The sequence below is a fragment of the Varroa destructor genome, unplaced genomic scaffold (assembly GCF_002443255.2).
Source record: "Varroa destructor unplaced genomic scaffold, Vdes_3.0 BEIS01000003.1, whole genome shotgun sequence".
Classification (NCBI taxonomy): domain Eukaryota; kingdom Metazoa; phylum Arthropoda; class Arachnida; order Mesostigmata; family Varroidae; genus Varroa; species Varroa destructor.
In genome coordinates this window covers 23,970,475-23,998,288 of record NW_019211456.1, presented here as the reverse complement: position 1 = coordinate 23,998,288, position 27,814 = coordinate 23,970,475, and the positions used below count along the sequence as shown (strand labels likewise).

Here is a 27,814-nt window from a genome sequence, read left to right as displayed (position 1 = left end):
TACATACGATGATAAGTTGCCGGCATAGGAATTAAAATGTGGTATCCTCTATTCAGTAAAAAAGAGTTGGATCTTTGCTTAATTGTTGGCTGCAATACTTTCGAGCATAGCCAGTTCGAGGTCTCATCGGTTGCTAGCGTAACCACAGACACCTGTTCTTTCAGCTCTGCCTTTTCATTTAAAGCTACACCCAAGTATGTGGCAGCGAAAACCAGAAATTAAAAAAATTTATTATTTTCACTAGTCAAACTATAACCAAGGCAGCCTATTTGGCTTCCAAAAAAGCATCAATATTAGCACTGCAAATATTAGAAGCTAGCAGTTTCTGGATGATATTAATTGCAAGCATGTAGAATTGAAAGTAGGTCCTGCCGTTCATTAAATCCGTGGATAAGGACGAGGTCATCTGCACACTGTGGTCTATTTGCTCGAGACGAAAGAGAGACTCGATTATACTATACGTATCGCATTTTACTAGAGAGTAGGGTCAGACCCTTTTTATAATGGACAACTTACCTTTACCGACCTACATTTCCCTTATTGCCGGCTAAATAAATGCACGGCAACATTCATAGGCACAAGATATAATACGGTAAGTTCGAAAAAAGGAAGAAGCTGGCTGTTTCTCGGGCGATTTTGCAACGATTTCAAGTTGCGTGGCTCTCGAATATAATGCTGCCTGAAAGCTTCCACTTGAGCACGGAACGCCGTAGAATGAGACCAAGAAAGAATTGCATCCTTGAATATTAGATGAAACGATAAACTATTCGTTTTTGAGTAATAGTAGGATCTTTGTGACCGCTGCGAACTATGTATGCCGAACTCAACGATGCGCTAATGATTTCTGCTCATTCAGCGTAGGACAACGACCCCTTCACGGATGTTTTCTCGTCGCAGCGTGCACTGCGTTTATGGCGGCTAGTGGGGAAAATCAGAAAAACCCTGTAATGTTGAGATAATGGTCTCGAAAGCCATTTTTAGCACATCGGGGGAACGAGACTTGTTTTCACGGTGTAGGCAGGCTGCTATGCAACTATGCTACAGAAGTTATATGAAATAGCGTAGTGGGCAAAATGTCAGCTGTTCTATATTTAGTGGAAAAATACGTTTCTAGAGGTGAAACATTCGAGAATATAATTGATTACGCTCTCTTTGAATTAGTAAAAAACGTAAACTCGCCATAATAAAACCTCTTCTGTAACTGGCAACTTTTCGTCCTATTTTGTTCTACAATATGCTTAATAGTGTTATCCGGGTACCGGGACAGAAAAAAAAACATTACTGCTATGTTCTTGTTTCAGGCACGAATCTAATATCTTTAATAAAAAAAAAAAAAAATACATCCAGTGCTTGACTTATCTGCATATCAATCTAATTTAACGATGCATATTTGGGTATACGACTCATCGAGCGTCTAATTCCCAATGGGAGCACTTATCTCTAACCTATCATAGGATATGTTGGACCTCTGAGTGCCATCGACCAGATGGGAGCACTTATCTCTAACCTATCATAGGATATGTTGGACCTCTGAGTGCCATCGACCAGATGGTAGCATTTAACTATTGCTGTCTATATAATACGAATCATGGTTTTTAAGAAAGTTAACTCCCTGAATAATCTATGATAAACTCGCACAACTGGAACACAGAATCACTTTCATTTTTGCCGTGTCAACGACTGATGCGAGCGATTTATTGGAACGAACAATAATAGATAGCAAGGGTAGCTTCAAAAAAGCTTGTCATTAATTCAGTATTACTTCACTTGCACCAATTTCACCATAGAATCATCATTTTTTCTTAACCTCTTGTGGCTATTAGATCATATATAGAATACTCATTTCCGCCTAGAAAGAAAATAAAACACAAGCATATTACGCCGTGTATTATTCTCGTTTATTTCTATACGGGACCTTGATCGCCGCCAAAACGTCTTCCTCAATCCACAATGGAGGATTTTGCTCAAAGCAAATTGGCAAAAAACAGTGGAACACCGTGTACTTACTTCACAGTATGTATATTCTAAAGTTATATTAAGAAGGAATTTCGAGGCACTTTACCGAATTAACAGATTCCCTTAGCGGTTTGATATACGGGGCCAAAAGGACCATAGAATCCAAACGTCTTCATATCCGCCAGCGTGTTTGAATGCATTTAATATGGGGACAATTTCTTCTCTGTGTCAAACAAAGTCCAGTGATATTTCTATATGCCGCCGTATACATCAACAAACTAAACGAACCCACTTGTTACACTTTTTAGGTTAATTTAATTTACCAAACCTAACTAGACTATAATAAAACACGTAATATAACCTTTGAAAAAGTGATGATACCAACACAGTATCGTCGTAATCTACACTGCTTTGTGCTTTCCAGCCAAATAGCTACGGACTGATTTGCAACACCACGATGGAAGGCTTCTTATCAGCTGTGGCCAGCTTTTTTGCATATCGGTTCTCATGCGTGTTCTTAGATTACTCAACGATTCAAATTGTACCGGTGATCGACGTACGTTCGAGTTAGTATTACTAAATAGCATCGCTACCGGGCTGAGATTGACGTTTAATCATCCTATCAAAGACACAATGGCAAATGATAAACGGGCACCCGATTTAAAGCCAGTTTCGCTTAGTTCAGCAAACATCGCAAGGAAATCATATAAGATGGCCTATGAGGACGTTTCACGGCGTCATTCATCCAATATATACGCAGACTTTAGATACTGATAAGATCACTGCCATCGAGAAAGCAATTGTGTTAAATCGCCATTAGCAGCTAGAATCGATTCAACTCCTATATGTGTTTGACCCTTTTCATCTCCAGCTATCTGCATGTCAACGAGTAACAGTGAAAGATTTATTCGTTATCTTGTTAGCATCTCGTTAAAAGCTTCCCACCTTTATCTTATAGAAAAATCAGTGAGCAAGCCTTCAATAGTAGCCTACCTAGTACCATCTCAGACTTTGGTTCTCAATGCCCTATTTTCCGTGTACTTATTTTTCTCTCTTTTTTTGACGAGGTTTAATATCTATGATCTTGCAAATGTCTGTAATATTGTAGGTGCATTACACAACATTACTTATGTAGAGGTTATGATAGAAGCATACTTCGGCGACTTACAGCAGCCTTCGACCCAGTCGTCAGAGGTACCCTTGATTAATGGAAGCAGCGTGCGATGTAAGATTTTGACACAGGATTGCATAGATTCACGGAATAAAAGTTCGAAAAAAAAAAGCGGGAAAAGGAAACACTTTGTAGACTCATCGGGAAGGGGGAAGGAGGAAAGCGCCAGAGAGCTCGGCATTCGCCCCTCAGATGAATTACACCTCGGGTATTAGGATTTATGCCATTTCAGCCGACTGAATTGAAAATCTGTTCCGGATCTTTTAAAAATGATTTCGGACACATTTGCTTCTTGTAGGAGAACTGCTGGCTAGCATCGTCTGTCACGGTTGGTTTTTCCAGTTGCCATTTGAAAATGAAAAAAACTCCTGTTCTAGCTGCTATACAACATTTGGCCAATCTGTGGACCTACTTACTGAGCGCAAATGAAACGCAAAAAGATTTGCGCTAGTTTAAAACGACAAAAAAAAATACATACTACTAGTTTATGTGGAAGCTTTCAAATTCTCTTTATTGACGTTGCGACTGGCTTATTTGAAACTAGACTCAAGGGTTATAGTCCAGGCAGCGCTGAGGAATAATGTGAAAAGTCAAATTGGCAGATAAAGAGGGTATAGGCCTATAGGGTAACTTTATTTTAAAACACGTTTATATAACTCAACTGTACACCTCCGGTTATGCTGAAGCTCCAAAAAAATATTACTTCAGACTGAGTACAATAAAAATAGAATACTTCCGTGTTATATTAAAAATGTTAGCCTATTCCTTATACCTTATTCCGACAACAGAAATCAATCATTTGCCTATCGACCACATGGAAATGATGGTCGATATGCTTACCACAAGCCGTCTGTACCTAGGTATCGAACTTACGATTTGAAACGTTAAATTGAAGTAGCGTTAGCGTACTCTGCGTCACGAAATAGTCATTGAAAAACTCACTTATTGGCTTACAATTGAGCTTTCATCAATCAACCGGACGCGTACGGAAGAAAATAAGACTATAGCCTGAATCTAAGTAAAAAAAAAAAACTATGAATTATCTGGCTTAGTTTTTGTAAGTGCCATACGATATCACAGATGCAATACCATCCCCGAAAACTGGAATAAAGGGAACCTTCGTTATACTGCATATTAGACCCATGTAATTCAGAGTATCATTAAACTTTGGAAAGCATCGATCGAACGTAGCAGTATAAACTTTACGCTTTACTAGCCTCAAAAAACATATATCGACCTAATGATGTGACAACCAAGCATTGCTTATTAAGGCCTTATCTGTATCAATAAAGGAAGTTCCTGTACAACCTAGTGTATATCACTGAATGTAGTGAAAACAAAAGATAAGTTCATAACGAATAAGTCTATAGCTTTTGAACAAATTCCTAGTCGGTGCACTGGAATCAGAGATGGGAGCAAGAAGTGTTCTGTGTGCTCTCGACATCAGTTACCTTTAGTGGCGTTCCTTTTGTTCTTTTTATGCTTTGGTAGTCTCTTGTACGCTCTAAATAACCACAGCTAACGCCAGGGTACTCGAGAGCCCTAATAGCAGTAAACCGTGTCAAGCTGGCTAAAATTAGAATTTATGTTATGTGTAGTTTCTTAATTACTAATTTTTTTCAATAAATTAAATAAATCAATACAATTCGTTAGCTACAAAAAGCAAAACATCTATAATGCTCACACTAATGATTGTGACTCTAGTTAAAACAAAAAAAAAGTATGGGAAATATTAAAGTTCATCGAATTTAGTATGTGGCACAATTTGTATTCAGCGAGACAATCTCAAAGAAGTTTACACTGCCTCATAGTGAAGATGAGCCGAATGTACTTCATATGCATTCTTATCAGATAGTGGGATTGTGGAGAGCTATCTCTGGATACATCTGACATCGTATCTCTGATCTTACGTCTCCGATTCGAATGTTCAACTGCCACCGTCGAAACATGACGAGGGCATCTTAGAACTAGGCCGAGCTCGATTAAAGTTTGTAAGAAAATAGCACTAGTCAACATGTACTGTCACTTAATTGCAGAATCGTAGAATCAGTGCATGTGCCTCCGGCTAAGTTCCTAATCAAGGTGGCATCTCACCTCACCCGTTAATAGCCAAAAGCGTGAACGGGAAGCATTATATAGTATACAGTTTTTTCCAACAGGTCCATCGATACCTATATAACAATTGCGTGTATGGTATTAGTTTTTCCACTACGATTTTCACACTCCCCGCCAAACAACGTTTGTTACCTGCGACGCTCAATCTCGTTTGCATAAAAGTGTTTCTGACGCATGGGTTATTTCATTAGAATTTGCCCAAACTTCAAGATCAAGCGATGCATCAGCTTTGGTGAGCAGCGCGAACGAAGATGCTGCCCCTTCAGTGGCAATTTACCAAGCCGGCCATTGATGTTTATTTTGAACCTTCCCATCGTCGTTCTAACTTCAAAAAAACTCCGTGGACTTCTGTGACCTTTTTTGTAAAGGAGAATTTTTGTAACTTTTAAGCCTTAGTGATACATTGTTAAGTTGGAGGTGGAAATCCTAGTTAACCATGTAGGTGCGTCAATGACTAGAAATAAGTGTAGTGTTGTCACGGCCTTGTAAGACCTTTTACTTTCCTTGAAAGGCGCATCTGAATCGATACGATAGGTATATTTCAAATTTCCAAACAGAGCTGATTTGTATTCCTTGAAAGACAAGTTTATCTGCACAATTGTGGAGGCAGCCGATTACAGTAGTGCACAATAAAATTTTATCATTTATATATTTAAATAACGCTTTTCACCTGTGCATATAATTGGTTACTGCACAGTACATGATCCGATTCTCACAAATTAGTCTAGTAAAATTGATTTGAATTGAAAACAATAGTCTGCAATAGTATCTACTCAGATCCAGACGAGTTCGATACTTCATGCCCTAGATAAGAGGTTCGTAAGAAATAGCTTACAATAAACGATATATTCAGCTTGTGTAATGTGTTACTATAAACATCATCTATGTAAGGTTCTATAGGCGTAGGGATGTCAGCTGTGCATCATGCCAATGGGAAGCTCCTTACCCCTAATCGTCGCCTGGAGTAGACGTAGTCTGTCTCCCTTTAGATGTCTTTACGTGTTCTCAGGGACGCTTACTTTACGTCTGGCTGGCAGGCAAACCTCTTGAATGATACAATATGCTTGCGCCTCTCATCTGCCGAATATGGGAATATTCCGTATTTTCATATGCCGAGTGTGGGAAATTGTGAGTATCGTTCCTTGCAATATTGTTTCTTTCTTTTAGAACAGCTCAGGGTTCGAGGATACTCTAAAAAGGATCGGAGTCATTGATTTTTGTTTGAGTTCGACGAAATAATGCCATCCAGTAGACACCAAAGCAACAGAATGCTACGCGATTGACGTTCATCTGACGTAATCTAAGGTCCCGCAGCGTGAGATCGATAATCAGAATTGTGCATAGGAAGGATTGTATGAGCTGTGGTGATGCAACACTTAATGTAGCATTTAACTGTATTGGTTAAACACGATCTGAAAAATGTTTTCTACGTACAAATAAGCTCCATGGACAAGCCAACTACTAAATACTGCCATTTTGAACGTAAATAAAATATCTAATCATAAACAATGTCTCTGGACCAAAAATTACATTGTAGAAGAAACGATATATAACATAGGAGAAAATTGGCAAAATATATGGCAATGTCCGAACATGTGGCGGCCAAAACTTATAAAACGTGCACCCATAAGCAGTTAGACATTACAATAAGTTGCCAGCACTAAACTAAATGTGCTATGTCTCGATCGAACTTAGATCATTACGTGTCTCCAAGTTTAGCAGACAAATGAGCTACGTCCTGCGCTTTCACAGGGACAACGCGTTCTCTTTTTGGGTAGAGGCAAAGGTATTCCTCTAGCAGAATTTATTTAAATGACCTAAGATCTTCTGCTCCGGGCGGTTACGTTTAAACCGTGTAAATATTGAAACACTGGGCATAAAATGAATATAAATTTATCGTCGAATTGATCCTACACGCGCGGCGGGAAATGGCTGGCTGTTGGCGAAGCTCTTGCTACTGATAGTGTTTAGCTTTGTGCAAAAAATTAGACCACACAGCGGTTTTGGATTTCTCTAATACTATAATATCATAATTGTATACGTGTGTATGACAAGCTAAAGTATATTAGTTTCTACTCTCAGGTTTGGTTTTGAGGTCGGCACGGATGCCAGCGGATCACGGGACTATTTTCTGATAGGTTCGACCGGGTCGACAGATGACAGAATTATATACCGATTCCTATTTCAAATGCAATATATAGAGTGCTTTCATTAACGCCTTGTAAGCTGACATTGACAAATTAAACTACTTATTTCCGAAGTGACACAGCGTAGGGGGTGTCTGACAGTCCAAATGATTCGGATACTGTCGATGCTATATCATTGAAACGTATATCAACTTTACAAACGGGAAAATTCTATTCGGCTATCACCACGCGCTGTCGAGGTGGTTCCAATTTTGAGTCCTTTTTCCTGTGGCGTTTAGCACGCTGATACAGTGACCAACCCTAAAATATTGTCGCTACATCTTGCGAAATTCATAAAGGACTCAAAGCACAAGTTTGTTCTGTTGCCCTGACACGTTCACGCGGCGAGGGGTCCTGTAATTCTGAGTTCCCAAACGCTAAGAAGCAGTTCTCGTTTCGTGGTTCGTATTCTTTGCAAACATGGTCATTTCATCAAGTTACACTGCAGACATGTTGGGCCCGACGCTGCGAAACTGTGAAGCTGTTTCAGTTGGGCCGTTCGACAGGTCCCGGATAGATCCTAAGAAAAGGTACGACTATATAAGCGATTTCGTGATCTAGCGCAAAGTTGCCGTGACTCTTTTCTAGGAAAGATTCAAGTCTATACGCATATGTGGTAATAATGATGCAGTTCTCAACGATCAATGTTTTTTTGTTCAGCATGAGATTTATCAAAAGGGACGTCGTTTATAGTACCATATACAATGCAATGTTAAAATAAATCCCAACTCCATGTCTGCGATAGCTAACGTTATAGAAAATTACCTTCTTTTTTTTCTTCTATTTACAGTAATGCTCAGATGCTCAAAACGTATGTTCAATACAAAAGACTTATTGTTATTTTGTCGATAATGTTCCTGGTTCGAAGTATTGGCCTGATCGCTATTAAATTTTTGTTTGCCCGACACTTGCTTGGCAGCTCGGCCACAAATTTTTTGCGAGCCTTAGTTTCCACGATTTCTACGCGTGTGATTGATCGACGTCGAAACAAAATTAACGCTGCTCTCGAAATATACGACAACTTTCCACATAAAGGTAAGGCTGTCCGTTCCATAGCTGGCTCCTTTTATACAGAGGCAAGCTGGTGTAGCTTTATCGTTGGCTGGCTGGACCAGTCGATCTGCGCCTATTGACGTGTATTCATTCATATACTTAAACTATATTTATTTGATTACAACTCGACCACGCTTATCCGACGGGATGAGGAGCACCCCGCAAGCAGTATTCTCTAGGTCCAACTTCATGCTGTACACTATAGATTTTTTAATTATCTTCACAGGCACATGGCGCCCAGAGTCCTTTTTCTTCAAAACAAACTTGCAGGTGATACAATTACCGGTGTTCCTGGTAAAGTGCATGGTGCGAGTCTACGACCACAGGTCCACATAGCCGATCTTCCCCTTGTCCTTAAGCTTGTGTTGTAATAATGATACACGTAGCGATCGCGACTGATCACCTTCCACTTGCTGGCGCACGTCACGGCCGCGAACGTACGCACGTGGTCTAGCTTAAATCCGACTCTTTGCTCTGACCGAATCCGCTCTGACCGAAGAATACCGGGCCACTGGGCGCTAAACAGTTTTCCCTGCGCTTGAATGACCCTGATGACACTTAGAAAACACCAAGGCTTTTCCGTTTATGGAAGCAAGGGTCGTAATTTATTCGCGCCGGAACGATTCAGCATGCTTTGCCTGAGTAAAAAACCGCTTAACTTCTAACTTCCTTGCAGTACGCTGATCATTGGTGCCCAGTAGTGGTTCGCTGCTTGATGCATCGCGAGGTCGGCATCGCTTCATAGGTTCTGATCAACAATTTATGCTGCAGCCGTCGTCGCGTCATGGTACCCAAACACTGCGAACCTAATACAATTCACACGCAACGCTCCCACTAGCAAGTGCCGTATTCATGCGGCATCTATGGTTTATGTGGCTTCATTCTGATGGCAGCGGTCCAGTCGAGCACTCTCCAGCCACTCACCCCGTGTAGCCATAGAAGTGCATTTATTCAAATATTTAAGTTATATTATTTGGTCTGGAAAAAAGTATATATATATATTTTGTTTATGACCTACTTTCCATATATAATATTATTTTTTAGTACGATTGTACAGCATGGATATTCCTCTAGGACCGAAACTCCCACTAAACTTCTAGTGCCCGTGAAGTGATCGGCGTCACTTTAACCAATTTGTCATTTGTCAACCAAAATGTAAATTACTGATTTTGTCGTCTTCATCATCATCACCGATTCGTTTATTAGCCCATGTTCTACACAGTACAATATCTAAAAAATTCACAGTCAAAGTGATATCAAGAAAAAAAAAACTATGCATAAACTTACCGAGCATTACAGACTGTGGTAGAAGAAGTAACTTATCGCCCGCGGCCTTTCAAGAAGGCATATATATGAATGATTAGCCGCTGCATTAAACCTCGCAAAAGACTGAAGTCAATCTATTTTTCGGTAAAAGAGATAACCTTAGAATTTCAAATTCAAATAGTTTTACTGCTCATAGAATGACATAGATAGCGACAATAATCGACACTGTTCTGTGATGCCTAGTACAAGGTTGATCATCAACTAGCCAGACGCAAAAAGGCCGCTGTTTGATTCACCAGCAGATGCCACGGCAAACTTCGATATCACCGACAGTGCGGCTGACGCTGCCCGCTGAAAGCAACAGAGTCACTACCTCGCAAAAGATAAGGAGAACAAGGCAGAACAGATGAGTTTAGACACTTGAGCTGTCGAACTCACATCAAGCCAGCATGGCGTTAGCTTTGTGTTGGCCATAGCGTTTTTTCAACGTAAGAGACAACAACAAGTATCTGATCAACATGAAAGCGCTGATGTTCAGTAAACTATGCCCAGCGATACAAAACAAGTAGATCCTGTTCTCTACGATCCGACTGGTTGCGCTTGCGCATTTGTCAGTCCGTGTGCCTGTCTTTTGTACTATCTGTACATAGATGCCTGTGACCCAAAGAGGGCGTAGCTCGTTTTCGAGCTGTTACTTCATTGACCTCTCTCCCAAGGAGCGATAGCTCTTCACATTTGACTGTTCTGAACGAGCTCCGACGTATACACACAGACCGAGACGGAATCGTCCACCTTGTCTAAGCTTAATGTCAATGCAAATTAGAACAAGATCATAGTTGTCAACGAACTCAATAAACGTCCAGGAAAAACTGTGGCGCGGCAGATGCAGTAATGGCGGGGGATTCGTCGTGTTCCAATGGAAGTGCCCTGTATCTTCCTAAACGCCTTCACTTAGAAAGTTCGCAGCCGTTAAAAATGTACTATGTGCAATGTAACCTTGAATCATAAGTCGTCTTATGGCCAACATATTTAACAGCATCTGTCAATCTTTATAGAAGAAAAAAGTTTCGTTCAAATTCATCAGCTAGCTACTGGGAGTCTTTTAAAGATTCAACACCTATAAACTTCAATCACACACAGAGCGACAAAAGTAGAAAAGACAGTTGCCGACGATAGCAAGTTACCTTAGTATCTGAGTCCGTAGTTCTAAGCATCGATAATAATTCGGAACTACATATATTCGGTGTAATTTTAATGGGAAAACGATTTAGTGTGGTTAGAAGCCTTAATAATAAGATCATTCCGCAATTAAATTTAGATGCGCAGATATTCAAGTCGTTCAGGCATTGACTCTCACTTGTAGTGTAATTGCTCGATGACTGAATGCCATACAGAGCGTGAGTTCAGATAGGCTCCATTAAGCTACTTACGCCACCCATATATTACTAACGGTAATAGACATACAAGTTCCTGGCCTTAGAAGGTTCCATTCCAAGTGAAAAGAAAAATCGTATTTATTCATCAAGCATTATTATTTAAAATCCCCTAGATGTAGTTGGGATTACAAGCTTGCCTGTAGCATACCGCCTGTACACATATGCAGCCTATTTACTAACGCAGTTTTTCAATAAGGCTCTAATGGAACTAAGCTGAATAAAAAGGAATATCTGTAATTGTTAAGAATTAGTGCTTCGCTAGGAAAACGGTTCATGATAATCGTCGAGTGGCAAACGAAACGTTCGTCAAAGAAAAATTCCTTTTTCCATGTCGGCTATAAGCTACACAATAGAGTCGTCGGTTAGCTGCTCATTTGCGGCAGTGTTAGTATCCAGCTATTAGCAACAAATACCCAGAAAATATTTTGTGTTCAGCAAAACGAGGAATTTTTTGCCCATTTATATTTCGCTCATACTCTGCAAGAAGCCTCGTACAGTCGAACACTTTCTTATATTTCGAGATAGCAAGGAAATTCTAGTTGTGTGGAAAGACTAGCCTTCGTTCCTTCAATATTAGATAACAAATTTGAGTGTCGCGTGAAAGAATTTCTGCCAACCGAACTTGGTTAGGTAACTGATGGATTAATTGTTGATCTTCGTATATAAGTTGTTTTCTGCTTTCCAATAGAGTCGTCAGGACGGCAGTTGGCTGGACTAATGTTATTGATTTCTTCGCTGTTATGGGGCTATATCTTGATGCGTATTGCGGTCGATTTGGCGATCTTCTTTACCGAACCTGAGAGTTTTCGCACCTACGTGGAGACTGAGCTGTTGATGAGCATAGACAGTATTACGCCGACAGCAGTGCCTTTCATCTATCTAATTGCCTTTATCGATATAGTCCTTAACAGATTCGTAGCTTCGGCACCAATGCTTAACATGATCATCCTCTACGTCAGTCTAAACTTCGTACGTATACTCATGCTGATCTACACAAAAAAAAAAACAACTAAAAATCACGTAAAAATATTCGTGGAAAACAATAAATCAATAAATTAATCTAATCTATATACATGAAATTGGTGCAGTTTATTTCTATCTAAATATTCATATTCTGCGTATTGGATTTGATTTTCTTATTTGGATTAGTCGAGTGGGGAGCTCCATCACGAACAGTGTAAAAACGTAATTGCTTACGTTTACATTTACGTTTAATTGCGGAAGTATAAAAGCAATCAAATAGTTTGGCCGTCCTGAAATTATCTTATCATAATTCCAGACGTCAACTCGACTTCGGTGTAGGCCTCTAGCCCCTTAACACAAGATCAATGATTTCCAGAACTTCGGAAAATTTTAAATGTTTAACTGAAAGTACTTTTAAGATGCGTTACAAAGCGTTATATACTCACGTTATATAAGGCTACATACTCAAATGTTTTGTGTTCTAATTGAACTGGCTTCTAAATAGTGTTTCTTATTATAGAATCCCTATTCAACATAGCTTTGTACTTGCTTTATACTCGTTCTGTATGGCGGTCATGCTAACACTATGCATTTCGTTGCCGGATCGCAGGTAACAAATCTAAAGTTCCGAAAGTTTGACGAAGACATCTTGTGCTGTTCGTCTCAAGAGTTTGTCGACCCATTTGTCTTACGTAATCTACGACTGAGGCATGCAGAGCTCTGTGATTTGGTTATATACCTCGATGACATTTTCTCGCCGCTGGCTATTTTTTGGCATGGATCCGTTGTTGCCGGGTATTGCTCAGAGTCCATCAATCTAATACAGGTAAGTTCCATTCAGAGACTATATAAGGAGCTTGTATTACTCATCCCTATCGCATTCTAGACACTGCGTATTATCGAGTCGAGTCATCGTAGACTAGATGACAAATTCTAGTATAAATGGAACATTTAGTGAGAAGAAGCATCTTTATCCGCGCACTGAATGAATTTAAATCTGAGCTAGTCGTTTAACATGCGATCGTTAAATCTGTACAATCTTGAAATGTTCTCTTACGACCATGCCCTACTTGCCAAAAGCGTGCCCGTTTCTGTCCAAGCATATGAGACCCTTTACTACATGATGTCGTATGTCGCTCGGGCTAAAGTCTTGCAGGTTGTATTCGCGTATTACTGCCCTGCTAGAACGTCCGGTGCCTAGATAAGTTATTCTTATTCATAAATAACTACATTATAATAAAGTAACGGTTGCACTGCACGTTACGAATCATTTCAGAAATTTTCAGGTGGACGAGGTGCGGGAATTTCTCTTCTCAGCAAAATGCATTTCCTGCTTAACTTCATATACATCATCACCAACCTCGGCCTTGTCACGATAGCAACCTCGCTAGTTTGTGAATGCAAAGATCGCTCGGAGCATGTTGTTCGTAACATGCTATTCCGGCCGCAGGCTCATCGTCGTGCGGCTGCTCACCAAGTAAGGCCATCAGCGCAGTTAACTGATTTTGTACTCAGCGTAGCGTGGCAGCTGTAACAAATTATTCCCTATATTTTGGATCGATGCATCCGTTCGATAGTATTTCAACGAACAGAGACTCTAATGTAGGTAAGCTAGGTGACACCTACTCGATAAACCGCTCGACGATTAGTGTGTCTCAATACGATTCGTAGGTTTCGTAAAACATAGAAGACAAAAGATAAACCTTCTATTCTACTTCTTCCTTCTAATTCGCTTTTCTCCATATACTTACGTAATGTCGAAAGGTTACAGGGTTTGACCTGACGAAAAATCGGGCCATGCGTATCAAAGAGACGTTGCCGAGTGACCTCCTCTAAATTCGGTCGCGATAGAACGGCTATATTTTCTGAAAATTCGTCAGGCTAATAAAGTCACAAAACAAAACATCATTTAGACTAGTGGATGAAGTCACATAGGAAACTTGTCGAATCGAAACAAACAAAATAACACAGTGTACCTATTATGGCCAACAATACATGTATTTATCACTACCATTTATAAGGTATATGCGAGCGATATGTGCGTGTCATCCTGAAGACTCTTCAGTGTCAAAGACAAAACAGTGTTCTGTCTCTAAGAAATGTTATCATACCCTTTTCTAGAGCCTTTTCGTACGGTTTTAGCGCATGACAAGCCTGGTACTAACAACTGTGTCCGCTCGCGCGATGATACTGTGTTTCCGGGCCAGATGCGTCTGCTAGCTACCCAGATGGCTGTGGAAAACGTACAGATGACAGCATTCCGCTTCTACAGCCTCAACAGATCGGCGTTTATGACCGTCATGGGGGCCGCTGTAACGTATGTCAGCTTTGTTGCGCAAACGGCTCAGAAGGTCACCTCCGAGGACGAGTAGAAAGAAGGCAATGCAGATGTTCTAAGCCGGAAAATTCGTTGCCGACATTCGAATGGCCGATCAGCAGCCAGCGTCACCTGCTCAGTGAAGCCGTCAGATTATATTAGGCGTTTCTACTGGATGGTCTGTGGCCAGCCTCCGAAGAATCGATCAATCAAGGTTTATTGGCGAATCTTTAGGTAGATCTTTTAAAAACAGGTAGAGGTTAGAACGTTTCCCTGGCTTTGTAATCCGACTTTAAAAAACTAAAGACTTTAAAAATGCATGACAACGACGATTTCGTGAAGATAGACGTGAAGATGTTTGGATTATTATTCTCGATGCTAAATATTTCTCCTATTGATACCAATGACAGAAAATGAGCTCAAGTAACGATTGCGCAACGTAAATTCATGTGAACTTTAATTGGAGACTATTGTTTATTTGCTATCTGTTCGTAAGGCAAAAGCAGTAAGATACCTGTTACGACAACGAGATGGAAACGTCCCAAATGACTTCATCGTCAGCCATGTTATAAATATAACGCACCAGCGAACCCTTTCGTAGTTGATTCACAGACGCGACCGAAAAATATCGTTAGTTTAACCATGTTGTCTGGATATCATCGTGTTGTTATTAATACTACACATTTATTATGTATTACAAATCAGGTACGTCGCACCCTGTCATCTCTGCCTCACGAGAATAACACAAATACTTCAATGGCCCACGTACCCCATACACATTGTATATACAGTAATGCCACATTTTTACTTAGACTATTGTTACAGAAAAATACGTAAATATTTTACCTAATCGCAAGAGCGAATAGTAATCACTAAGCGCCCACCCTGTGCCCATTATCTGAGAGGGAATTAACCGCTGCTGTAGCCTAACCTGAAATATTACCCACAGGTAATATTCCAGGTTAGTTATGTTACGGTTTGTAAAAGATAAGCTTTATATGAGGCCAAAGAAAAATGAAAACCTTTGCCTTAAAGCAATAGCTAGAATTTTAGCAGTTAGCATGCGTTTTACGTAGGGATCCCATTTAGAAGTATAGCAAACTATATGAATTCGATTGACTGACGGACGAACTGCTCGTATTCTCTGTTCTGATAATTAAAAAATTAAATGGAAAATATTTTCAAAATACAGTTTGTCCAGACGACGATTAACTCTGTAATTCTTGCTCTAGGATTAATCTGCTCGTATCTCTAGGGTGAATGCAGGGCCAACAGAGATAGTTCCGTTACGACTCGCTTGCCAAAATGTTTTCTGTGAAAATGCTAGATTTAGCTTATCTACAAAAAATCCTATTTTTCTAAATGGATCTCTGGAGCAACGGAACGATGAACAAAAGATAAATCCGCCTACCCAACTTCTGCTTATCGTTAGACGTACAAAGACAGTTTGAAATATGAATTTGTGTCACCAATATGGAGGTAGCGGTATGAACTATCGTTTGGTCATACTAAGCTAGTTTCCTGTGACCGTCAAAATTTTCAATGAAAGTATCATATATTAGTATCCACCTTAATTTACTTTTCTCCCTTGCGGTGACACTACGAGTGACAATCTGTCAATTGCAAAGGGACATCCAATTAACTTCTACGCAACATGTTTACATTAGAAATGAGGTTGATATATAAAACGGATCACAATTTTCAAAGTAATAATAATGTTAGAGGGACCAAATTAGAGACTGACCCAGGTTGACTAACAAATACTTTTGACTTCCATTCAGCTGTCGTGATAACTGCAACTTCCCAAAAAGCTGCTTTTCTCTATCTATCTGGCGATTCCGCAGAACAGCACGGAAGTTGAAAGGGTAACAGTTTCTTTCACAGGAAAACAAGTACAGATCGTTAATCGTACCAGTTGCAGTATAGCTGTCCAAGCTAGCGATAAGAGCATGTCTTCGCCCAGCCGATCCGAAATGCCGGACGCTGAAATGTCGGTTGCTAGGAGACCGAACGCAGGGTCAAAGCAATAGATTCAAATTCTGAAAAGGAACTGCCCAGGTTTTTATATACCCTATCCGGCTGGATTAATCGTCTTATCGAAAGTTGTCGTGAACGTATGGCTGGCTTACGATTTCTGTAGGGCGGCCACTGAATAAGTTTCAGAAGAATGAAAAGAATCCCCGTACGTTAAATAATGTACGAATGCTGTAGCTTATCAGAATTACCATGGCCGTGCTTACGCATAATCTTTCCGTGCTATAATGCCGTACAGGTTAATAGATTGTGTAGCAGGTAGAAATTTTATGCCAGTCGAAAATCGTGAATTTTGCAATGATACTTCATTTGAAGCTATCGCACTCCGTTTCACACTGTTTACATTATTTCGAAAAATAGGCGGTAAACGCATGTATTGTAAGTGGCTCGAAAAAACGCTCCCTGTCCTACAGCATTTAATTACTATAATGCCACGAATGAAATGATCGGGCGTAGCCCGTTTAAGAGTACGCTTTAAGAGTGCAAATAGAATGTTACACTTTTGACCCCGGTTTTTTCAGGTCCTCAGGTGGGCGCAAAAACATCTGTTTCATGGGTCCTAGACTGATTCATTCGTTCGCTTGTATATATAAATGTAACCGCTACTGCTGAGTACTGCCCTTCCTATACGACCTTCTATATATATCGGCACCAACGTCGTTGATTGATACGCCTATGAGAGTAACTGAAGGATTAGTTTTAATTAGCCAGACTGGGTAATTCTCAGTGGATATAGCCAAAAAAGTTAGTGTGTCTCAAGGTACTAGTCACAGTTGCGATCACACGGTATGTTCACGCGGTCGCGTCGTAATAAGAAACCCACTATACTTGAAAGTAACGCTAAGGTAATACTTTTCCCGTTTAACTACCACGCAACCATCAATAAATAATATCATTAACATATTTATTGATGGTTTTACTATATATATATATATATATATATCAGTAAAGAAAGTGTATTCTAAACAAGCCCATATTTTCACCGCATCTCTTGATTCTACTATACCCGTTATTTTAGCCAGGTTACCTACGGTCACTATTTACCTATTTGTGCCTAAATGGAAACTGTACAAAAGCACAAGCGTGTATTTGATACCGTGGGGTTTTGCTGCAAAAGCTATGAATTGGGTCTTCTTTTGTTTTTTAAAAACTAAAATGGAATTGTGAATAATCAATATAAAGTAAAGTATTTTGAGGAATCCCAAAAACTTCGATTCCCAGTAATAAATATGCTGCCAGTTGGTCCCAGTTTCTCATGTAGTTGACAGGTACGAAACTTCTAGTCTGCCCAAATTAAGATAATCGATGATTAATTCGTACGACAGTGACGATCCACCATTTTCAATGGACAAACTTAGTATAGCTAAATTTCATTTAACATATATGTACAAACCTTTAACATTCGTAAAAAATCTACAGTCATTCGGGTAACTTTAGTATAATCCTGATATTAGTTTTTGAACTTCGTTTGCATATTTTTATGGACAAAAATCTACCAAAACTGGCATTGGGCTTCGTAGATACTATCACAGTAGTATCACAAGTGTCGATATCGTTTTTGTTTATATACCGCTTCTACTTGGTTAAAATTATTAGCAATATTCTTGTGGCACGCCGATAACTTAAGTGCCAGATATAAAATCGTCCACGATAACGTCACCCAGTTACAGCAAACGCAAATACGGCATGAGCATAAAACGGGTTTAAAGTAAAAAGAAAAGCAAATACGTTTAACCACAGGGAGAAAAGCAACGCGCCTCCCGATCGAAGCGTCCACGCAGAATTTTTTACAAGTATTTAACCCAGCTTTAATATAACTGATGTGATCATTGACAATAACTATTGATTTTTGGACATATTATTTGGAGTTCCGCGTAGATAGATTCGAGCACCATATTCTGTTAGACGTATGGATGTGCAAACGACACACGGTAATTCATGTTGAAACTCTCGCTAAGTTACCTCAAAAGAAAAAGCAGAAAATTATACAAAAACAAAACATAGTTCTCACCAGCTAAAGGTGAGAGGAAAACTAAATATATCGATAATATATAACTAGATATTCTTTTTCTAATAATTGTGCCGTCAGGAGACCTCAGAACGTACAAAAAGCGTACAAGAACCACCTCAGTCTACGATGACCTAAGGTTGTCTCCACAGCCGTGCTAATAAACCAGTATATGATAGTAGTTGAACTAAGAGCATTAATTATCTAAACACATGACCCACCATGTAATATTACGGTAGTAATAAAAAATGATGTCATCCAAATATTATGTAAAGAACAAAACGATTTTACAAGTAAACACACAAACCGAAGAAGAAACGCCCAAGTGTCTATAGGCTTGTACGACGCGCTGAGATTGCATACTGTTTAGAAAATACTATTTACTGAGATACACTTACGTACCGTAGTTACTACGCACTGAATCGAGATCAATGGATGCAATTCAAAACAAGTACCTAAAGATGGCCCCAGGCATGTCAATCAACAAATTAATATCTCGTTCCGTAGCGATGTCAGGCCTACGTCAACTATGCGCATGAAGAATAGAGGCAGACGTAACTTTAAACTTGTGGATCGAACTTACACAGACCGTCAGACCTTTGCACGCGGTTACTAGAAGAAGCAGAGAGATTATGAACATCGGAACTAGTCGATTAAAATGTTATATATATCATGACCGTAAAAGACACGTAATTATTTCCAATGTAGATTTTGTGGATAATAAGACATTAACTGATATCATCTACTTGATTATTAATATAATATAAGTGTTCATAAATATAGTTTAGTAACTATAGTTGAATGCAGAGATGTTGCTCTAGTACTTTTACAAAAATCAAGAAATGAGCTATGAATATGGTAACAGAAAACGTGTTGAAAACGGTTTTGCCATGACTGGGCCTTGAACCTGGAAAATCTGTGTAACGACGCAACATTCTTATTATAAAACAATTACAGCAGTTACTCAGATACTTGATGACAATTTCACTTACCATTTTTAGTAGTTACAGCTAACCACGGTAGCTGATAGTAAACATTTTAATTACTATCTAGAAATAATAAAGAAAAAAAAAAGTAAAAAATAAGAATAAACTTTATTGTTGCCCAAAACTGGGCCGAAAACTCGTCTTCATTACTCGTTTGCATATCGTATCTATGGCAATGAAATCAAATAACTTCTCGGCTGCGTTGAGTTATCGTTGGCATCTACCTGTACTCCTATCACCTCGATCTAATAGAGTCATAATATTATCGTTAGCAGAATTTAAATCCAGGTTATAGCGCACATGATAACGGCCACGGACGGCGCTATCGCTTTCGGTCCGTTGCGATATTGTAAAAATTTAGACTCTAATATAGAAAAATGAAACTATTTAACAATCAAATAAATTGGAAGCCCTCTTCTGCAATATTAAAAGCTCTAAACACATTGCGTCAAGATACACTTAATCGCCTTTGCTCAATCAATCAACGTTGATGAAATTCTCCGTCACATAAAACTATAAAAAAAGGAAAAATCTCCTGATTATTCATACTTCTGAAGGTACCTGTCAAATTTAAATTGTGTTTATTTTTGCTTATTGCACTACTATCTATTGTTATTATGATTTTCATAATAGAAGCAGATGATGATATATCACTGTAGACCATTTATAAACCCAATTTTCTCTACACAAAGTATTGACACAACAGCACAGGGGGGGGGGGGGGGTAAAAGTAGGAGATCCGATATTGGGTCATTCTAATCATCGGCTTCTACAGGGTATAAGCGATATGAATGTGTTGCCATTCGCGAACCAATTTCCCAAATTATTATTCTTGTTATTTACATGGCTGTTTCCGTTCGCGTTTGCGTCTCGTGATCCACTGATCGATCTGACGATGAGTGCACATTAGTACGTTTACATATTTGAAACGTTCAGTCACCATCTATAAGCATTTACAAAAGTTAAACTATCAGTTCTGTCGCGAGATGTTGTATTGAGATAAATAATCTCTTGGCTTTTATTATGAGTGCTAGTACCTCAGTAGAAAACAGGATCCTCTCGCTTTTCTGCTGTCTAAGTGTATTTGCTCCAGTGACCTGAATGGCCTCTATGGTCCATATCACTTTGGCTCTTATTCAATGAATTTCTAGCTTATCAAGTTGGTCTAACTGCGACATAATGAAAACGAATTTTTCATGTAGCTGAAACCTATTGTTTCGTTCATATTCAGGTACATCGTTCTAATAAGCAAGCAAACTCAGGTGCACGTTTCTAGCGAGATCTGCTCCATCGATCATGCTCTTCTATCTCTCGCGTTTCGTTCACCTCGTACCTGTTATCCCCTCTGTCGCTAGACAAGTATCATCTAGTTTAGGGCGTCGTAACAGCAACAGTATCTACACAGTCAAGTGTTTTTTGCACTTACGGATCGTAGCCATACGCCAGTATAGTGCTGCGCAGCAGGCTGAGTCCTATAAACGGTGACCTAGCTAGGCACATTTTAGAACTGACTTTGGATAAAAACGACCGGCAGAGACTTTACAAGATGCTAAAACCACTCAGTTCCCCCAAGAAAATGTCTAAATGTTTCGAATTTTACGTCTGGCGTCGCTGCTAAGCACTCCCGGCTGAAGACGGCTGGCACCCGGTATAAAACGAAGTGTTATGTATCTATGCTCGCATGTCCGACCACGTGTTCCTGAGAATAGCGACTGAATACGTTACCCACCAGGCTATCACGGGCAGTCAACAGGACACTACACTATCGTTGCTGTCACCCGGATACATCACGATCTACCATCCACCCCGCTGCTGCATGTGTCGTTGCTGTCGTTGAACTCCGCGGCCATGCGAGGCCTGATCTGTTTTGATTAGCAATAGGTATTTAGGTTCAGCGCTTTGTTTTCCGCTACTACCGCCACTTCTGTAAAAAAAAAAAAAAGTCGAAATTGAAAAAGCCAGTAAACTGATAACTGGTGTCTCATGAGTCTTGCATAAGTCACCTACATAGGAGTAACAATAATAGCATACAGACAATTGGATTATCGCAAATAACAATTTCTGTTTTTCTTTTCTTCGGCACCCTGTATGCGTACGTGACAGGTAACGTATCCATAAATCAGTAGGGATGAATACATGAACATTTTATTATGTACCCATATGTACCTGACGAGAACCTGGCCACCATTATCGACTCGCTGAATATGATGGATCGTTCGCACGACGTGTGTCGGCCCGGAAACAGTTAAAGAGCGGCCCGCGCCACCTCTGTGGCTGTCTGGCGATTGTTTCACAAGAAGGATCGCCCCCTTCTGCTGCTGTCTGCTATGTCTGCCACCGCCACCACGGCTCCCGCTGAAACCCCCTCCGTAGTTTCTCCCAAACCCTCCCGAGAAGCCACCATCCTGACCACTGCCCTTTGGGAAACCTGCGTGGATGCCGATTGTCAAACAGACGATAACGATCTATAAAGTTCCAAAAAAGAAACAAAACAAAACAAACATTCGAACTTATGTATTTTATCAGGCTAAATGATGCTTTTTAAAACCATATTTCCTACTGGCCTTAGCCTTAGTTAATACGTCCACATATCTGTTACGACGATAATGATTATAAATGTGGACTGAACGACCAGGTCTGAGGACAACGTTATAAAAGATCGTCGTAAATTCGATATAACTACACAGGATAGGGGGCAAAAGTTACGTGAAGCTAAAAAAGCAAGCTTACGCTAGTTGAAATATAGGTGTTTGTGTTTGAATAATTAGCGCGCTAACCCTGAATTCACTGCGGATTCTCCTACTCTGGCTAATACAAAAAGTATAGTGGATTTATATATTTTTTCTCATCTTTCTTACCATCGCATCCGGCTATACGTTGAATTCGATTTAAGAGCCCTCCCTCGAAAAATACGCCATAGCATTGCAGTTTTTGTTCATACGTATAAAAGCTTATATTTAATGAGTCAAAGATAAATGAGTTCGTAATTACTCAATGATCGGCATGAGTAATCAGTATATGCGACTGTAGATCAAAGCAAATTGTACGTATGTACAAATTCTTGTATATAACGTTTCACTAAATGATGTATTCCCCTATCAGAGTTCAGACAGCTTGGAATTGATACGACGAATTGTAGTTCTAATATTATTCAATTATGCAGCAGGACGGCCATATCAACTTCATAAAGCTGCGCATTATGATGCTTTTTTTATCAATGTGTATTTACTGTATAACAGAGCCCCGCAGATAAGCCGGAGATGCAGTCGTTCGAACATTGGTAAGAACACTTTGTGTTACAGTATTAGGTAAGATAAGGATTTTCTCGACAGAACAACTCTTCTAAATATCATTTCTAACACAAAATACTCGACAAGCTTCTCAGGGCGGTAGAGCAACATATTAAACTTGCGCATCTTATGACGAAAAAAGGTAACTGACAAGTCACTCTATAATAATCCGGAATACTCTTCTCACATAAAAGCTTCAAGCATATATCGACTAATCAAGATAACTAATTTCGGTGATTGTTTTTATGAGATCGAAGTGATACCTATGATCGACATTAGTTAAGCTAACTCAAGGCTAAATGGGATTATTTTCTTGAAAAATCACCACATGATACAAAACGCCTTACGGGGGACGAGAAGAACGACTGCCCGCCGCAATGTCCTGCCTAAAAAGCAGACGAGTTTTAAATGCGTACACAAGGTGCAGAAATTTTAACAGAGTGTGCGAGCACAATCTATCATGCTGCTACATCTGGATTTGAATGCTTTAAAATTAATGTGGGGTACTTCTGTCCTTACATCACAAAGCAAAAGTTGTCTACAGCGGGTTTCGAATCTCGACCATCTCAAATGCGATTTTTTATTCTAGCGCAGAGTAAACTACTATCTCACATTTCTAATGGTAACTATTCAACTTAAACAGATACTGCGGGCGCGGTAGGTCTTTAAAAGTTGCCAACAGAGAAAGGCGAGTCAAGATTCAACGTGGAATCCTCTGAATATGGATGTGCGAGTACTTTTTCTACACATTCAAAGACTTTTAATTTCATACTTGTCTCCCCACTCGAAGTAAGTTAAATAGCTGTGACGTTAATCACTACTGTGACATTCACAGCGCATTACCAACGTATTAGCATCTTAACACTTACGAGGAACTTCATCACGTTTCGCCTAACAGCGTTGTACGTATGGCACTTGTTCCGAAGCACACTAACAAGCTTTTTTCTTCAGACGAACTCGAGCAACTGCACTGCCATCCAAAAGCGTTTACAGCCACATTAAACTTTAAACTTCTTTTCTGCGCCTGGTTTCACGCGGTGAAAGCACGTGGCTCTGGCCTTAACTTTCCACTCGGCAAAGACCATTCACGTAGAAAGTTGAATGAGCACAGCAAAATAATTACCTCTAACTTTGTTAAGAACAAAACACAAAGGTCGATAATAAATCCGTTAAGTGGTTTTCGTTAGTGTCTGATGACCTAATCGGTAGACGAACATGACTTCTTAGATTCCGTGAGGTATTCGTACAGAGCTTAAATAGTCCCGTGACCTTGTACATCCGTCAAAGGGTCGACAGCAGCGCCCCCACTGGTGCGCCGTCAGCATACCCAGCGGCACGAGAACCGCGACAGCGATATAGCTCAGTTGTCGCCAGCGATGGGCTAAAGCAACGCATTGAAAAAGCGGGGTAGATTGACTGCTAGAGACGATGTTACCACATCAGCAGCTCGCTAGGAAAAGCACGAGGGTGGGTAGGAGGTTGATGTGTGCTTACAGATGACACGCGGGCATACAAAGCTTCATATCAACAAACAGATTCGTAATATATCAAGCCCATCGTGCACGCTATCGATAACAGGCAAATAATCATTACCTTGTTTTTGTTGATCTTGTTGTTTTTTCTTTCGCTTTTTTCTCCTGTTTATCTTGCAACTCCTCCCTTACCATCGAAGTAATGTTTATTGTAATGTCTTTTGCCCCCAACTATAGCTTACCTACTCATCTCCATGCTTTCAATGAACGCGACAGCGTTTGATGATGCGGCGAGCCCTCTCATAAATGCGTAAAGCTGCCAGTTTGTTGGAAAGAAACTAGAAGCTAGCCTTGTCACTAGACAAAGCAAACGTGTCCTGCGCAGTAGTAAAGATCAGATGGGGTCGGAGGTGGTTGTCGTGGTCCGAAATGAGGGAGGAGGAGGAGTAGGAGGAGGAGGAAGGGCAGGGGGCAAATCGGCCTGACAAGGTCGGAACACCATTCTGCTGTTGCTATTACGACCACCAGTTCACAAGAAGCCTAGAAGGTGGCCCTCCATCAAATTTATTCAACAATGACCATACGATCTTCTGTCCGTAGCAGTGGCTGATAAGAAGATATGCTGGACACGGCCTAACTAATGGCGTTCGCGTTATCACAGTTGACTCGTCTGTCATCATCGGACAATAGCCACACTCAGTGAGCCAACAACCGTGAGAAACGGGAAAAAAATCACACGCAAAACTGGTCAACAAAAGAATTAGGTACTACAGTAAAATTCTTCTTATAATACTTTCATTATATAGTTATCGTAATAACGCGGCAATCAAAATACATATAACATATGGTGATATATATATTTCAAAAATAATTGTAATAAATATTCAAGCAGCAGTAGTAAAAGTGAAGAAGAAAAGGCTGTGAATTCTTCTGGCTGTTTTACTGACTATTTATATTAGATACGAGTAGTTGGGAAGCCAGTGCCGCAGAAAAACTCTAATAGCATGTTGGATGAGTGTCTGTGTGGGCTTGCGTGCGTATATATGTAGATATGGCCTTCGTTGCTATATGATAGATAAAATTATTTCCAGTGGCTCACAATAGTGCTAGTGGTAGGTGCGTTTAAATGATCTATCTCCGCTTCTTAACAATAAAGATTTAACCTTTTTCTCCCATGGATGGTTATTCACGGGACCATGAAACCAAGGTATCATCATCTTCTTATCGGGATAACCCCGTGTGGTCACTTAAAATAGGCAGAACTTGCTGGCATATTATGATTCAAATTAGCAGGTAGTCAATTATTCATAAATTCTCTAAAAGCAACTATTTTGACTTTGATTTAATTTTGAGCTGAAGCAACTTGAGTTAGCTAATCTCGACATTTTTCATTGACTTGATTATAATAACAACAACAACCATGTAACGGCGCCACTAATACATACGTACATGTCGAAAAAATCTAGAGCGTTGCAAATAATGAATTGACACTACCATTTAAAACAACCTGTGAACAGCCCACGAGGCTGGATTTGAGTTTAAAGCAGTAACATCAACGGCTAAACATCGATACTCGTACAAAGGTTGCACAACTCTTTTTAAATTTTTCACTAAACATTACTTATATGAAGCGATACGTTGAAGTCAAGCCATTGGCTGAAATTACAGATAACACCATATTAGAATTCGCTATCGCAGTCTTAAACGAGCTCTCTATATTGATGAAACGAATGTCTTAAAAGAAACGTTTAATTAGTGTTCGTTGGTATGCCGCTCAAATTAGAAAGCATGTAAAACATCTTGAAATTGATAGCATTATTTATTTAGTTGAAGAAAAAGTAATGTTAGAAACAGACGGAGGCATTTCAAATGTCTTAAATAAAGTTGATGGTCAATATCTTTTAACAAAAAAATTGTTATGTACTGTAGCTCTACTGTTTCGTTCTGCACAAATACACAGCCATTCAATGGAAGCATTTCAACTGTTCTAAAAGGCCGCTACTGCTTCCTTCCTGACAATGATAAAAAAGCCAACACCGTATCGATATTATAAGATCGCAATCCTAGACGAGAATTAGTAGAGTTCAAATTTAGTGCTATACTGTGCAAGGTTCAACTATCACATATCTTAAAAAATCACTTATTAATTATTGACTAACACCTAAAGATTTCTCTCGATGTTTTTGTGTGGGTGTACCAAATACGCGAAACGCTGGCGTTGTCACTGAAAATGTTGTCCGAAAAATTTAGAAACCAAAGCGTCCTTGACCTGGCAATGGTCGTGCGTGCCTAACTGAGACTTTCATATTTTGGGAAAGTTCAAGCCGTTTTGGATTTGCTAGCGGCAGCCACTAGCTTATACAAGATTAAGACCTCGTCATTCGTGACTCAGCTCTGGTCTGTTTCAGAAAACCGAAATTGGTGTAATTAATACCTTTGTTTAACCGATGCTGGCTGTGATTAAGCTAGAAATCATATATAATAAGTTATTCACACACCGATACGACTCTTCGGGCTCCTCTGACGGTCTAAAATATTCGTTTGATGGGCGTTAGCCTAAACAGTCACAAAGGTGCGAACCGATCCTGAAGCCTAGATGACCTTCAAAGATACCTGTCGGTCAATTTCGGTAACGGTTTCTCATGTCAAATATTCTCCCACTCATATAAATCACCTGCAGATAATTCAATAGCACCACATTGATTTTGACAACCTTCCTACAAAGCGAATAACCTACACTTTCTACTAGAATTTAATTAAGTTACAGATTACAATTATATATGATCGACGATATTAAAATCACAGGAAGCCATAAGGACCGATACGTTCAAAAAAGCCACATGTTGAAAGTATGTTCTTGGCACAGAAGAACATAGTATCTGTCATAATTTGTCAAAGATATTAAGCTACAATTTTTCTTCTTTGCTATCAGTTTTTTAACAATATCGTGACGCAGATATATGTAAGTGTCTGTTTGTTTATCTAACAAAATGTAACTTTCCAGATCACTGCGTAACTAGAGATCTACAACTCTAACCGATGGCCTAAACGGGCAAAGAGCAAGCTTTTTTAGTTCAATCCTTCACTCAAACTGGCATCTTGCCCACACGAATTGTTTTTACGAAAAGTAAATCCTTATTAACGATCTAAGTGGTTTATGCAGCATTTTGTTAAAAAAAAAATGACCGCTTACATCCTTGGCGTTTCTGTGAAGCTATCTACACCTGAATCATTCTTCTTTGGCTCTAGAGAAAAAAAACCGCGCGGGGAAATAGGTTTTCCAATGTGAAAGCAATATGGTTATTCTTCAGCTATTGGGCATCTCCGCAAACCGTGTCATGCTTACTGGTATTGCCAATTATAATGCAATTACTAGCTCTGCGACCATGAGGTCTGAGCATGTGTGTAGCAGTTTTCGTGTACGAGCACAATGAGCAATATGATTCGTAATATCGAACACTATAAAACTGTTGATAAAAATCAAAGTCTCAATGAACCCATAGTTAGTGACCTCCACGTGGACAAGCTCGTTTCGATTTGTCCTTCAACAGTGATATTAAC

General features: G+C 39.6%; 2 protein-coding genes and 1 long non-coding RNA gene across 3 annotated transcripts; 1 reads left to right on the top strand and 2 right to left on the bottom strand.

Annotated features, from left to right (window-relative positions):
- The first annotated feature begins 12,701 nt into the window (after positions 1 to 12,701).
- Positions 12,702 to 19,444, top strand: LOC111246487 (uncharacterized). Its single transcript, XM_086983956.1, has 3 exons — positions 12,702 to 12,972; positions 13,423 to 13,623; positions 14,354 to 19,444. The coding sequence occupies exons 1-3, from the start codon at positions 12,733 to 12,735 to the stop codon at positions 14,516 to 14,518; spliced, it is 606 nt and encodes a 201-aa protein (XP_086840082.1). The 5' UTR covers positions 12,702 to 12,732; the 3' UTR covers positions 14,519 to 19,444.
- LOC147756702 (uncharacterized) lies at positions 13,519 to 14,454 on the bottom strand. The gene is made up of 3 exons (XR_015324014.1): positions 14,258 to 14,454; positions 13,898 to 14,027; positions 13,519 to 13,674 (listed from the first exon to the last, which is right to left on the bottom strand). It is a non-coding gene; the product is annotated as an uncharacterized LOC147756702 (long non-coding RNA).
- A 136-nt stretch (positions 19,445 to 19,580) lies between the features above and the next one.
- Positions 19,581 to 24,710, bottom strand: LOC111246922 (uncharacterized). The gene is made up of 3 exons (XM_022797316.2): positions 23,651 to 24,710; positions 21,658 to 21,956; positions 19,581 to 21,415 (listed from the first exon to the last, which is right to left on the bottom strand). The coding sequence occupies exons 1-3, from the start codon at positions 23,660 to 23,662 to the stop codon at positions 21,286 to 21,288; spliced, it is 441 nt and encodes a 146-aa protein (XP_022653051.1). The 5' UTR covers positions 23,663 to 24,710; the 3' UTR covers positions 19,581 to 21,285.
- Between the last annotated feature and the right edge of the window lie 3,104 nt (positions 24,711 to 27,814).

Coding starts and splice junctions, on each gene's coding strand:
- LOC111246487 (XM_086983956.1), top strand. CDS start 12,733: ATGCATTTCGTTGCCGGATCGCAGGTAACAAATCTAAAGTTCCGAAAG. Junction 12,973..13,422: donor AGTCCATCAATCTAATACAG/GTAAGTTCCATT, acceptor GAATCATTTCAG/AAATTTTCAGGTGGACGAGG. Junction 13,624..14,353: donor GTCGTGCGGCTGCTCACCAA/GTAAGGCCATCA, acceptor TTTCCGGGCCAG/ATGCGTCTGCTAGCTACCCA.
- LOC111246922 (XM_022797316.2), bottom strand. Junction 21,416..21,657: donor GGTGGCCAGGTTCTCGTCAG/GTACATATGGGT, acceptor TTTTTTTTACAG/AAGTGGCGGTAGTAGCGGAA.